General features: G+C 41.2%; 2 protein-coding genes across 2 annotated transcripts; both read left to right on the forward strand.

Moving 5' to 3' along the window:
* Positions 1 to 438: 438 nt before the first annotated feature.
* On the forward strand, positions 439 to 4,802 carry LOC133109838 (putative trypsin-6; the record flags this gene model as incomplete). Its single annotated transcript, XM_061219509.1, has 4 exons — positions 439 to 614; positions 945 to 1,086; positions 1,664 to 1,921; positions 4,061 to 4,802. Coding segments are annotated over 4 exons (726 nt in total), but the record flags the coding sequence as incomplete, so codon positions are not given.
* A 3,972-nt stretch (positions 4,803 to 8,774) lies between these two features.
* LOC133110315 (cytidine deaminase-like) lies at positions 8,775 to 14,779 on the forward strand. Its single transcript, XM_061220327.1, has 4 exons — positions 8,775 to 9,084; positions 11,033 to 11,144; positions 11,240 to 11,297; positions 14,020 to 14,779. Exons 1-4 carry the CDS (start codon positions 8,895 to 8,897, stop codon positions 14,158 to 14,160), a joined length of 501 nt encoding a protein of 166 aa, XP_061076311.1. The 5' UTR covers positions 8,775 to 8,894; the 3' UTR covers positions 14,161 to 14,779.
* Positions 14,780 to 14,790: the final 11 nt, after the last annotated feature.

A 14,790-nucleotide genomic window follows, 5' to 3' on the forward strand; every position in this document is an offset into this window, starting at 1 on the left:
CTGCAAAAGACTGGTATTTCTTCTCAAACTGCTTCATGTTTCTTATTAACCTGAATAAGCATGTTATACTTCAGAACAAGGTAACCTTTAAGTTTTTTATGTTTGTCTGTTTGTTTGTTTGTTTGTTTGTTTGTTTGTTTGTTTGTTTGTTTTGTTCAGCCTATAGCCTAGTAGCTAAGGTGCTTGACTAGGACCGGGAAGGTTGATGGTTCAGGCCCCAGTGTAGCCACAATAAGATCAGTGCAGCTGTTAACCCAACATTGCTTCAGGGGGGATTGACCCCTGCTTAGTCTAATAACTGTAAGTCGCTTTGGATAAAAAGAATACACTAAATTACTGTAATGTTCATTCACGTATGTTCATTTGTAAGATGTAACAATAGCATTTACAAAGTAGTTCAATGTTATGTATATTTAAAAACCTATATTGTGTGTTTTGTTTTTTGTTTTTTTGCTGTGGTCAGAAACCTTTGAACAGAGAATCATTGGGGGCCAAGTGGTTGAGCCATATTCAATCAAGTACCAGGCATCCCTTCAGTACCGCAACCGTCATTATTGTGGCGGAACCCTAATCAGCTCTCAGTGGGTTTTATCTGCTGCCCACTGCTGGAGACCGTGAGTACTGCATCTATTTGGACAAATTTAATACAAAGAGTACAAAGAACATTTCCTGAAATAATACCTTACCAAACGAATTAGGTAAAAATGACCGAAAGTAAACAGGCTTTCTGGGGCAAAAGAAAAAAATCATCGATAATGATTGATGCCTAAGTTTTGCATTTCTGGATCTCAATCTATATTTTTTTATTTGTTTGATGAAACACTGTTCTGTATGTGTTGTGGTGTGTGTGTGTGTGTGTGTGTGTGTGTAACTGGGATATAATGGTTGCTGATTTGTGTGTAAGATGGCAAATACCTAAACAGAACTATCTCCCTCTTTCATAGGTACTATTTTGTCACTGTGGTTTTGAGTGAGCATAGCCTTGCTCGGAGAGAGGAGTTTGAGCAGGTGTTCTCTGTCCGGAGGATTGAATATCATCATGAATACCAATACGCCACCTTTGACAATGACATCATGCTCTTAAAAGTGAGTGCACAAATTCATGCATAGTTATTAATGGGTTCTGGAGGCATACAGTGCCCTCCATAATGTTAACTTAATAATTATATAATCATTTACTTATTTGCCTCCGTACTCCATTTGAGATTTGCAATAATTTGTCATACCTTCCTTATGTCTGTGACTTAAAACAGGAAGATTGGTCAGGAGAAACAATTAATTTCAGATCTATTGCATATCTGGCAGCAGCACGGTAGTTTGTGGCTCATTTGATACCGCGGACCTGCCAAATCTAGTCCCACCACAATTCCCATAGAGATCCATTCAAGCGCAGTTTTAGTATTGCTTGTAGGACAATCTGAAAAGAAGATATCCAAAGATATCCAGGTTGCTTTCCCAGGCTCAAAGTCGTCCAACGCCCAAATTAAAAAGGGTTATATTGAAAAAGATATTTTGAAACACTTCACCAAATCTATGTACAGTATTGTCATGTCATATCAAGTCTAGCCACGGACCCCCCTTGCGGTGCCTTCAAGGACCCCCTGTTGAGAACCCAGAGTGTAAATGGAGGGATTGATCATATCCTGTTGTGCTCCTCTCTCAGCTTAGCCGCCCAGCCGTATTCAATGCCTTCGTCCAGCCTGTCAGGCTGCCAGGTCTCTTCGAGCCCTCACCACCTGCAGGGACCATCTGTACGGTCAGTGGGTGGGGGGTGACCCAGATCTACAGCTACTACCTTTCTCCAGAACTGCGCGCTGTTGATGTGAACATCATCGGCCACTGTCAGTACTATTATTACTACAAGATCACTGACAACATGCTGTGTGCCGGCTCGCAGTATGGGGGAAAAGACTCCTGTCAGGTAAGAGTTCTTCTTCAGTGGAGCATGCAGAACTCTCTCCCCAGGGATGCAAGTGTAGTTGGGCAGGTATGCGCCTGTCCTGTATGTGTAGCACGTGCAGTTAGGCAGGTATGCGCCTGTCCTGTATGTGTGGCACGTGCAGTTAGGCAGGTATGCGCCTGTCCTGTATGTGTAGCACGTGCAGTTGAGCTAGTTTCCTGGTGTAGCACAGTGATGTTTGGTAAACTGTAACACAACACTTGATTCAAAATAATGTAATTTCCCCTGGCGAGGGGCGATGTCGTCTTTAGTTGATTCATAGCTTACTTATCTATGGACTCTTTGGGCAAGTGAGAGGCTGGGGTTACATACAGGTGTGGGAAAAAAGAAAGGAGACTGAGGCTTCTCATGATGTGACTCAGTAGCCTCAAACTAATGAATTACTGTACATTATAGAGTCGTGTGACATGTGATCACTCTATAAACCCACTCTCGGTTCTTTTAACTTATTACTCTTGTTTTTTAACAGGTGGGTTTCTAACTCTTGTGAAGTGCACTCTGTAATAATATGAATCTGGAGCAAAGGACGAACACTGGGCTGAACTGGGGAAAAATCCCACAGGGACCCTTGCCATGCAGAAAGAAGTGTGCGGGAAGCAGAGTGTCCTTTGAGTGGCACAAGTGGTTCAGAGACGGGCAGGACTGGATCATCCTCCACATCAACAACAAGATCTGATGGCAAATCCAGCGGGGCAATGTTGTGGATGGATCACAGATTGACAATCAGAGAAATTGGGATTTTAATAGAGTCTTTGTGGACCATCTTGGAGGAAAATTTGGCCATGTGGGAGGTACGTGTAAAGATGGTGCCAAGTTGCTCTTCAAGGACCACAAGACCCACGCCTCTCTGAACTACCTGTGGCACTCAAAGACAGGTGCTCTCCATACACTTCTTTAAGCATGGCAAGGGTCTGAATTCTTCCTCAGTTTAGCCAAGAACCTTTTATTCAGAGCTCACACCTCGTATGCAGACTTCAGAGGTGTCAACAGACAGGAGGTGTGCACACCTCATATGCAGACCTCACACCTGGTATGCAGACCTCACACTTCATATGCAGACCTCACACTTCATATGCAGACCTCACACTTCATATGCAGACCTCACACCTGGTATGCAGACCTCACACCTGGTATGCAGACCTCACACTTCATATGCAGACCTCACACTTCATATGCAGACCTCACACCTCATATGCAGACCTCACACCTGGTATGCAGACCTCACACCTGGTATGCAGACCTCACACCTCATATGCAGACCTCACACCTCAAATGCAGACCTCACACCTGGTATGCAGACCTCACACCTCAAATGCAGACCTCACACCTGGTATGCAGACCTCACACCTGGTATGCAGACCTCACACCTCAAATGCAGACCTCACACCTCAAATGCAGACCTCACACCTGGTATGCAGACCTCACACCTCAAATGCAGACCTCACACCTCAAATGCAGACCTCACACCTGGTATGCAGACCTCACACCTCAAATGCAGACCTCACACCTCATATGCAGACCTCACACCTCATATGCAGACCTCACACCTCATATGCAGGGCGCACACTGCATGCAAACCTTGGCAGCCTTGGGGCTTTTATTTTTTATTTTTTAAATAACAAATACATTACGTAAGTAACAAATCAGTTATGGACTGGAAAACACGCAAAAACACAAAGAACTGGACATAACTGAATTTGAAACCAAACGACCTAGGTGTCTTCCTTTAATTGCGTCATCACATCCCAAATGATTTAACACTATCCCCCACATCTGCATACATTAGGAGAGAGTCCCACAGGCGCCACTGTGCTGCCTTAGCCTTCTGGGACATTGGCCCTACTGCCTTTCCTGTCTGCTGACACCTCTGAAGTCCCAGCCCTGTCGTAAAAAACTGAATGACCTTGAATAGAGAGGGATTGGCCCTGGGCGACAGGGAAGAAAAGTTCCATTCAGAGGCACACAAAGGGAGTGAGGAAACCTGTCAGGACTGCTTCCCTGCTGGGCGTGGTGGACTGTCCCGAAGTGCTCACAGAGCTCGGTAAAAGGGGACAAAATGGAGGGCTTTGTTCGCAAAATCTTTGTGTTCCCTTCCAACAGGGCGACTCCGGGGGTCCGCTTATATGCAACAACAAATTGCATGGCATCGTGTCATGGGGAATCAGCTGTGCCAACCCATATTTCCCAGGAGTGTACACCAAAGTGAGAAACTACATCAGGTGGATCAAGTGGATCACAACGTTCAGATGAAAAGAGACAAGCTTTTCATTACATAAAAATGGCACTTGTACGAGAATAGAATACCAATTTCACTGACATCAAACTTCACTGACATCAGCCAGGCCTATACTAAATCAACAATTGCAGAACATTAGTAATTTAGGAACACATTTCCCATTAGCAATGCGGTGTAATGCCTTTTCAGGTAAGAGCTATGGATGAGTACCTTTGAGGTTGCAGGTCCAAATCCTAGTTAGTGTTGCTGCTTAAAACCGTAGTGCTGTTACTACAGCTGTGAAGAAAGTACGAAGCATAAAACTACACTGCTGTTATTTCAGTTTCATTGGATGGGAGTCATTCTATAAAAAAAAATCATTGGATTGATCTGAAGTCATGTGACCCTGTATACCTTTGACATTTGATGCTCAGTGTGTTGCTGTTCTATAAAGTTAGCTAGCAGTAGCCCAATTGAATGCTCTGGTTCTACCCCACTGTATTGAAAAATATTCAAGTATGCTTGGTAAATAAATGTTCACACACAGATAATTATATACAATAATACATATTTTTTATTATTCTGTATTGTAATCAATATTTCATATTAAATAACAGAAAGATTTTGTATCATCGTTGAATATTCTTCAAACAGTGTGTCATGTTCATTCATAAGTAAAATATGCAAACATTTCATTAATTTGTAAATATTTTCTACGGCTTTAACAACACATTTCACAAATGCCATGGATAAATAAGCTATATGTTCAAGAAGATAAGGGCCATTGTTGGTCATATTTTCTGTTTACTCAGAGAACAGATACCTTTTTGCCAGGGGCACCTTACCGTATAATAATAAAGGATTTTCAAATGGCCTGACTTGTACACAAGGCTGTCAAACACGCCCGCCCATGCACGTACACAGGGTAGGTCTCCCTCTGGTGGCTACAGAGGGAAGCTCACTGGAAGCTCACAATATTATATATGAAACAATATTGAGAAATTGACTTAACTGACTTAAAATGACATGACAAGTCCTCATCATACGTATCAGAATGAATGGAGGTGCAAGAGAGAGAAAAAAAACTTTCTAACAAACCAATGATAGCAACTAATACTAAAACAGTTACTGTTGACCCACTATGCAGTATGTGTGGGATTGCCTTCTCTTGCATACAACAAGAGAGTGCCTGCGATGGAAGTACATGCAAGACCTGCAGGAAGCACTCCCTACAACGTTACACAGCTAACACAAAACGTTCTCACAATGTTGCCGCCATGTAGTGGCAATGTTATAAAGCTGACCAAACATTCCAGTAACATTGGGAGGACATTTGTGATTGCTGGGCAGGTTCTGATCCCAAAACTCAGGGAAATAAGCAGTTACACTAGTTTGACTTTCAATTAAGAACTCCAGCATTACTGTGTACACCAGGGCTACCCAACCCAGAGATACTGTACTTATATCACAAGTATATTAGTATTATAAAAAAATGTATGATAATCCAGAACACTAAACATAAGTTATTATATCACATTTTGACAGAACACTTGAGGTGTTCAAGACAAGTCACTCCAGACAAGTGGGTCCCAACTGTGTTCCCTGATGTATTGTATACTGTACTGTAGGATTTCCCACACATCATTTAACAGCTAGAGATCCTGTTTGGCTGCTAATTAGTAGAATCGGGTGTGTCAAATTAGAGTTGGAATGAGAATCTACTGGATGGTAGAGCTGAGCAGCCCTGGTGCAAACCATTTTAATGCACCTAATATTTATAGGAAAATGCATATCTGGGGAATTAAGTCATTCATATATCAATGATTGCTATGACCAGGTCAGAAGAGGGAATGGATAGGATCTTGTACAGTATGTGACCTTTGACAAACTGATGTCACAGATGAAATGTCTCTCTGTGTTGTGGTTGAGACAACATGCCGTTTCTTAGGATTTCCCATTTCCAGAATTCACCAGCAGAGGGAGTGTGAGCATGAGGCAGATATATTATGATTAGCCAAACATAGCTGTTGACTGGAAGAATTATTTGAAATCATCTGAGTGAAAGATTCAAATCAATTAATTTGTACATAAATACAGCTGGGACTTGTATAGATATAACTATAACTGACAAAGTAAAAACTATATTTTATCAACATAATAAATCTATGCAATTAATATTTTTCATACAGTACCCATTCTGTACACTATATGGCATTATATAGATAGTCTTGATCTCTTGGTCTGTCTCATCACTTAGGGCAATCACTTAGTTCTTAGGGCAAGACCACAGCCTTCTCCTTTGGCTTGGTAAACACTGACATTAGGCAGAGATCTCTCCCCCTCCCCCCTCCCCCCATGTTCAGAACCATGACAGCAGCGGCACACCTGTGCCACCCCGCCCATGCCCTGTGGAAGGGGCTGTCACTGTCATTATCTCTGCCCCCTGATCCAGACAGCAGAGGCTACGTGCTTTCAGCTAGCAGCCTGATAACAGCCCCCACGTGCCGGGAGAACGGGAAGGAGTGTGTACCGCTGTCAAAGCCGTCTGTGTGCACTCTCTCCTCTCCCTCTCTGAGGGTCAGGAGACTGGGCTGCTGGTGGTCTGTGTGCACTCTCTCCTCTCCCTCTCTGAGGGTCAGGAGACTGGGCTGCTGGTGGTCTGTGTGTACTCTCTCCTCTCCCTCTCTGAGGGTCAGGAGACTGGGCTGCTGGTGGTCTGTGTGCACTCTCTCCTCTCCCTCTCTGAGGGTGAGGAGACTGGGCTGCTGGTGGTCTGTGTGCAGTCTCTCCTCTCCCTCTCTGAGGGTCAGGAGACTGGGCTGCTGGTGGTCTGTGTGCAGTCTCTCCTCTCCCTCTCTGAGGGTCAGGAGACTGGGCTGCTGGTGGTCTGTGTGCACTCTCTCCTCTCCCTCTCTGAGGGTCAGGAGACTGGGCTGCTGGTGGTCTGTGTGCAGTCTCTCCTCTTCCTCTCTGAGGGTCAGGAGACTGGGCTGCTGGTGGTCTGTGTGCACTCTCTCCTCTCCCTCTCTGAGGGTGAGGAGACTGGGCTGCTGGTGGTCTGTGTACAGTCTCTCCTCTCCCTCTCTGAGGGTCAGGAGACTGGGCTGCTGGTGGTCTGTGTGCTCTCTCTCAGGACATTGGACACACCCATGCTCTCCACCTTTTTATTGGCTTCCCAGGCACAGGTATTGCATCAGGAAAGAGGGATGCTTGTTTCATTTCAAAATAAACAGACACAGTCCCGTGATTCAGTCTTTCCCCTCACTGACTGAAAGAGGACAAGCACACCACTGGAAACACACAATAAACTGTTTCGCAACTAAGGGGGCTGCTGCAGATTGGCTGGTGGTTAATGTTTATTGGCCAAATGAGTCAACTTTTAGGATCGGACTACCAGCTGATTGTGTGTGTCTGTTTACCCTGTGCACAGACAGATGCGCGCACACTGTCCTCAGGGAACTCCAGAATCTGCCTGGTGAGGACCAAAAAACCAGAGCTGCAGGATGAAACACATCCCACGTGTTCCCATTACATGCTTAAGTCTGGACCTTGACTTTCAGTCTTACACCACACAGTCAGCAGAAAGTGACTAAGGACTGTGTTATAAGAAATCTTTGGTTCTCCTGATTCATTTTCCTGTGAAACTCAATGGAAAAATGTATCAGGAGAAACAACCGTTGAAGTATCTTGTCAAGTCAAGTGAAGTCAAATGTATTTGTATAGCACATTTTCATACACAAGGCAACTTAAAGAGCTTTACATAACACATTTTATTTAAGTAAATTACAATTAAAAACAATCTTAATACGTTAAAGGAAAAAGAACAAGTAAAACAGTCTGCAAAGATTTAGGCATATATAGCACAGAACATCAATGTTTTTAGCTAAGTTTTAAAAGAGTTTGGGCATTACATAAAACTTAAGGGGACTAGCCCCCAAAACAAGCATGAGCTAAAGATGGCTGCAATACAGGCCTGGCAGAGCATCACCAGAGAAGACACCCAGCAACTGCTGATGTCCATGAATCACAGACTTCAAGCATTGCATGCAAAGAATATGCAAAATACAAGACATGACTACTATGTATAAACACTGATTTAATTTCTACATGGTGACACCAAAATATATAAAAATTCCCCTTATTAAAATCTGACATCTAACCACATGTGTTTTTTTTTTATTACAAATCTCATATTGTGGGGTACAACGGCAAATAAATAAATGAGGGGTTTTTGTCCCAAACATTATGGAGGGCACTGTATTAGCATTATGTTTCTTATAATTCGTTGAAGACAATTCATGATCAAAACAAATGAGTGAATTCAATGGATGTCTTTCCAGCTTCTGTGGTTTTAAATATACACACCACTCGTCAAGCTTGTATTTAAGATTTAGAACATTGCATCCGTTCAGTAGCCTTTGTGTTTACTCATCCTGTTATTCATTACATACACATGAATCTAGCGCAATTGCGCTGACACATAACTGACAGACACAGAACAGGGTTGCGCCATTTTAATAACGCTTTAACAGAATTGCGTAACCGTCTGCCCGCGAGCTGCCACCACCTCCTTCCTCTCAGACCCTACATGCTGCAGCTGACGGGAAGCGGGGGGCCGGGCACACAACCTGGAGTCTCTTTATTGCTGGCCATCCACTGACGCATACGCTCAGAAGCACACAGACGCAGGCGCAAACACGAACAAGCATCACGCCGCGAATGAACATGGGAGACACTCAGATCATCATCGGAGAGAAAGATGCGACGAGGATCCCTCCGTACTCATCACAGGAAGGGATTAACAGTCTGATCAGAAAATCACAAGAGGCCAAAGAGTTTGCTTACTGTCCCTACAGCAAATTCAGAGTTGGGGCAGCTGTGGTGACCCACGATGGGACAGTTTTCACAGGTCAGCGTACGTTTTTTTACGAGAGAGAGAGAGAACATGCGCAATTATATATTACCGCATTCAATATTCTGTACCAGATTTTTTATCTGTAGTCCCTGCGCAGGTCCAAAAATCGGTTCAAATATTGATAGATATTAGTTTATGTATTGACAGCCTGCTTGATGTCTTATTACAGTTACTTAGCTAATAACAGCTTATATTATTAGTTAAAATAATATAATACAACAATGCCAAATTGAAGCAATGTGTACTTCTGACTTGTTTCCCCAACACAAAACGTTCTCACAGTGTTGTTGCCATGTTGTGTTTGTGTTTTGGTGTGCCTACATTTTAAGGAGGGAGAAACACAACTGCCTATATATAGCTGTGTACCCTGGTGTAAAATCCAGTTTGAAATGACAAGCTACCAGCTATTTCAAAACATATCTTGAGCTGGTCAAGCCATGTTGAGTATGGAGCTGGTCTGAACTGGTCAACCAGCTACCAGCTGTTTGAAAACCTAGTCTAAGCTGTTTTCCCCGGCAGGGGATAGTACTAAGTAGGAAACCGCATAGGTGTGGAAACATGAGAAGCATGTTCTGCTGTATTCAAACAGGAGGGATAGAGAAATGGCCTCAGGTCCTCCGTTGGGATTGGAACAAGCATAAAAACAACTCATCTGAGGAAAAGCACTTTCAGTATGCAGAGCACGTGCTTGCACAATATGAAGTACTGCGGCTAACGCAGGCCAAGTGCCTCACGTTTGTTTTTCATGTGCTCTTAGACGAAGTTAATCATTTATTGGGGCAGGAAATTGAATGTACTGTACAGTTGCAGGATTCTCTCCTTCAAAGTGTTGCAAAAACGCAACATATAATTTCAGGTACATTACACACATCATTTTTGCCAGTTCTATCTATTTAGAACAAAATATTTCCCAGTCTTAGGTCCTATACTATATTATGGCAACATATTGGGAGTGAAACATTTTCAACTGTTACAGAGGGTATCTGGAACAATGTTTTTTTTTCAATGGCATCAATGTTTGGGATTCACAGGGCTAGAACTGGGGAATATCAATATAATTTGTCACAGATAAAGGGCCAATTTGAGGTGACTGTATTACACTGATGAGCCAATTGTTGGAACTTAAGCAGGCCAGTTAAAGTAGCATGGAATAACTACACATTTATCAAATAATTAAGCGATACAGTGCCTCTCAAAGGTAGGAAATGCTTATTTTTAGTCCAAAGACATTACAATGATTGGCTATCGCACACATTATTTGATTTCCCTGTTTAAAAGCCATCCACTAACAAAAAGTTTATCCTAATCCATGAGTAATGACCTTGACCTTGACCTCCAGCTTGACTTCATCATCATTTTTTTTTCCTGCTCGACAAAACACATACAAGCATGTGCTTGGTCAAGTCCCCAAATGAAAGTCTGCCAGACAAAAGGTCATCAGAGATTTGTTTGTCTGTCAAGCTACCAACTGTCAGTAACTTCAGGTCATTCTCCTCAGCTGTCTGCAGCACATACTACAATTTATTTTTTAAACCAACGAAATAAATGTAGGGGAATTAACATTGTCAAAATTCTAAATGTTCAGAATTTTAATAGCTAACACACAACATTCTCTCTAAGTGTCTGTAGCACTGGGGCAGGGTAAGAAAGGGAAACTTTGCTACATGCAAATGCTACATGCTAACTATGTGCAATTATTTGAAGGGTTGCTGATGTAAGAGATCTAAAGGAAGAAACAGCTTTCTCCAGAGTCCGCCATTTTGTCTCTGCTAATGGAAGTAATCCAAAAAAAATCAGTGTTAAATAAACTCTGACAGAGTACATATGGTCCCATTTGGACTTATACTGTATGTACTCTGACTCTGTTAGAGTTGAATTTACACTGGCCATTTTACTGTGTACAGACAGACAATTGGTTGACTTTTTCACTCTCTTACAACAGGTTGCAATGTGGAAAATGCCTGCTATAACCTGGGAATTTGCGCTGAAAGGAATGCTATTTCAAAAGCTGTATCTGAAGGATACAGGACCTTCAAGGCTATAGCAATCACAAGGTATTGTTGTATTTACAGAGCTTTTCTAATGGGTGTCAATACTTTGGTTATTATTTTCAAAATATTTTTTGACATCCACTTCTCCACATTTTCAGTGATCTAAATGAACAGTTCATCTCACCTTGCGGTGGTTGCCGACAGTTCATGAGAGAGGTGAGTATGGTTTATCCTTTTGCTAAACTAGCAAATGAAAAATGTGTTGATGTTCATTTCAGCTGGCAAGCATGTTATACTGTAGGATTTCTGATTCCAAAAATCTGAGAAAAACAACTATTCCAAAATGTCTTACTTCTTCAGCAAATGGGTTTCCTGTTCCGTAACTTGATGCAAGAAGAAGCTTCATCCTCATTTATCCAACAAGCAACAATAAATAATCCACCCATTGTATTAAATATCATGTCAATTAGCCCTTTATAGATCACTATTCACAATTATGCACTGTTCAGGAAACTTTACAGAATGACTAGTGAAATATCCATTGGCAATGACATATTATAAAATCATTGTTATCATATAACACATGCAGCAAAGTAAATATTGTCAGTATAAATATATAAAAAGCAACTGAAGAACTGCAATATTCTTGTTCTATTTAGTACAGCATTACACATCCGCTTTTCTGTCATTTGCATTTTACAATATTTCTTGTTGAATGTTTGTGTTTCGGGTGTCCTTAAAATTGTCAAAGAGGTATTATTATTATTATTATTATTATTATTATTATTATTATTATTATCATTATTATTATGCTATAAGAAGAAAACCCTTAATTATAGCATTATGCAAACTGCTAAAGTGCTTTACAACCCAGATTAAAACAACAAGCCTGACACAAAGAATAAAACAAACCAAATCATAAAGGACTCAGGATTACAGTATCATAATTAATTGAATTAATGAAAAGCTAATTTATTAACATGGGCTTTCAAAAGACTTTAAGACTTTCATTGAAAAAGCCAGGATTACCTAGTATAGTACAGTACAACTTATGCAGTAAGTTATTGACAACCAGGAAAAGATATGAGTCTTTTGTCAGTTTTGGTTAAAAGTGTAGCAGAGTGCAAACAAAATTAGATTGTTCATAATGAGCAAGTGTAATGGTGGAAACACATACAGGGACAACAAGAAAAGGTAACTGTGCCAATGGACAAAAAGTGACGACTTGCTTCAAGTAAAAAGGAAAAACAACCTGTAACCTCCATTCCAGCAGCACAGGAAAAGGCTGCTCACCAGATATGAAGAATTAAGACAAAGGCGAGCAAAAGTACTGTAAGACAATAAAAGACAAGGTCAAAAAAGAAGCAAAAGAGATAAAAATCATAAAAGCTCAATAAAACAACGTCAAGAAGATATACAACAAGAGGATAAAATGTGATAAAAGCAAGTTTATGATAGTATGTTTTGAAAAGTGCTTTAAAATAGGTCACAGAAGTTGTTGTTTCAACCTTTGTTGCAGCCCATGTACTGGAGATCTACTGTCCTGTACAGTAGGTTTTCAGCCCAGCCCTAACAAACCATACCTCAGTCAACAGCTAGAGATCTCCTTGAGCTGCTAATTAGTAGAAACATGTGTGCCCTCATCAACCCAAATTAGGGTTGAAATTTAAATTTACAGGGCAGTTGATCTCCAGGAACAGGGTTGGGCAGTTCTGCCCTATTCGAAGTTTGGATTTTAGGGACTTTGCCTGTGAAGGCACCATTTTGTTTTAAGCTTTATCCGGATGATCTGAGCAGTTGACTGGTGCAGCAGAGTGACAGGAGCTCAATGGTATCGTAATTAAAACAATCGAAAAGCCAATTCTGAACCCAGCTGGCAAACAGTGCTAAGAGGCCAAAATTGGGTCGTAGTATATTGGTGACCATTACAGAATTTCATAGTTGGCCAACTTTGTTAGGTTAAACAGAAATATAATTGGATGCCATCAGCAGAAATCTGGAAATATACAGATATAACTGGATGTCATCAGCATAATTGAAAAGGTAACTGAAAACTGGTGCATCCATGTAGGGGTGTTTCCTGAGTTAATTAAGAAATGAACCTCCCAGCACGTTGGGATGTGTATTCAAATTTAAATTGCCCATTGTTGTGGTTAAAAGAGAGGATCTTAATGATTGTGAAAGAGGTTGTTTGCAGTCGTATGTTTGGCAGGAGCTTTGGAGGCTAAGACTGCTGAACTTGCTGAAGGTTTAAGCGAGACAGGGGCTAATGTGAAGTCTGTGTTGACGTCTGAGTGAGGCGTCATTAACAAGGGTGCACTGTTGTCAGAAATGTGTACTCTTTGACCGTGATATCTGCTCATTGGTTTGATGCAAGCCAAAATGGATGAGTGTCTGAACTGGTTGACCGCAAATATCTATCTATCTAGGGTCAGAGTAGGCTGTTTAATCAAGAACAGTTTTTGAGAACTTTAGTCACTGTTTATTTTACTACATTTAGAAGGTAAAATAAAGGCCCAGACGCTCTTAATGTTACATAATCTACACTCAAAAGATGACCAATCATGAGAAATGGGGGAAACCGATGTGAACTGGCAAGGCAGATTTGGAGCACAAAAAAAAGATCTTTAGCAAAAGGACCTACAGCAGCGATGTACAGTTGATTAGACTAAGCAGGAGACAATCCTCCCCTGGAGCAATGCAGGGTTAAGGGCCTTACTCAAGGGCCCAACGGCTGTGCGGATCTTATTGTGGCTACATCGGGATTCAAACCACTCACCTTGCGTGTCCCAGTCACGTACCTTAACCACTACGCTACAGGCCACCCTAAAGGAAAAAAAAGCCATGGTTTTAGATTAGAAGTTTGTCATTATTCATACTGGGAAAACCAGATTGTACAGTACAGAATATTCCTCACAAACCGGTTTATTTCTTTTAGTTTGGCACCCATTGGGAGGTGTTTCTGTCGAAGCCAGATGAATCATACATGGAGATGACCGTGGAAGAACTTCTGCCCGTGTCCTTCGGCCCAGAAGACTTGACGAGTAAAAAACTGTTTACCATGCAGAATGGCTATTAATTTCAAATGACAAATCAAAAGGACAGTTTGATGCCAGTACAGCATTATTCAGTGTTCAGTACTTTTTTCTAACCACTGAAAGAAGATCCGTGATAAGTCACACCACAGTAGTGTTAGAAAAGTGAGTTGATTGGCTATTGTTAATATTTATTAATATGTATAAGAAGTCCACCAGTTAAGTACATAAGTGTATAGCAGAGATGATTCATCTGAAATGAAAAATCAAAAGATTGTTTGATGTCAGTATAGCATTACTCAGTGGCTGGTGTTTTTTTTCTGATGATCCATGATCAGTTACACTACAATAGTGTTAGAAATGTGACCTCATTGGTTATTGTTAATATTTATGAATATATACATATATATATATGAGAAACTTACATAAAGTACATAGTGTATAGCAAAAGTATGATTGTGTGGATAGAAATTATTTTAATTCATTTTGCATTGCTGTATGTCCAGTTGTAAAGCTAATGCACTGTACAGTAAATAAACTGTACAGATTTGTGCTTGTGATGGGAATTGTGTTGTCCAATGGAAGGAGGAGGTAGCATTGTTGGGCTGCTAGTGGAAAGTCTTTACTGTAGACAAAAAAAGGTAAATAAAAAAATACCCATAATACAGTGGCTA

The sequence above is a fragment of the Conger conger genome, chromosome 14 (assembly GCF_963514075.1).
Source record: "Conger conger chromosome 14, fConCon1.1, whole genome shotgun sequence".
Lineage (NCBI taxonomy): Eukaryota > Metazoa > Chordata > Actinopteri > Anguilliformes > Congridae > Conger > Conger conger.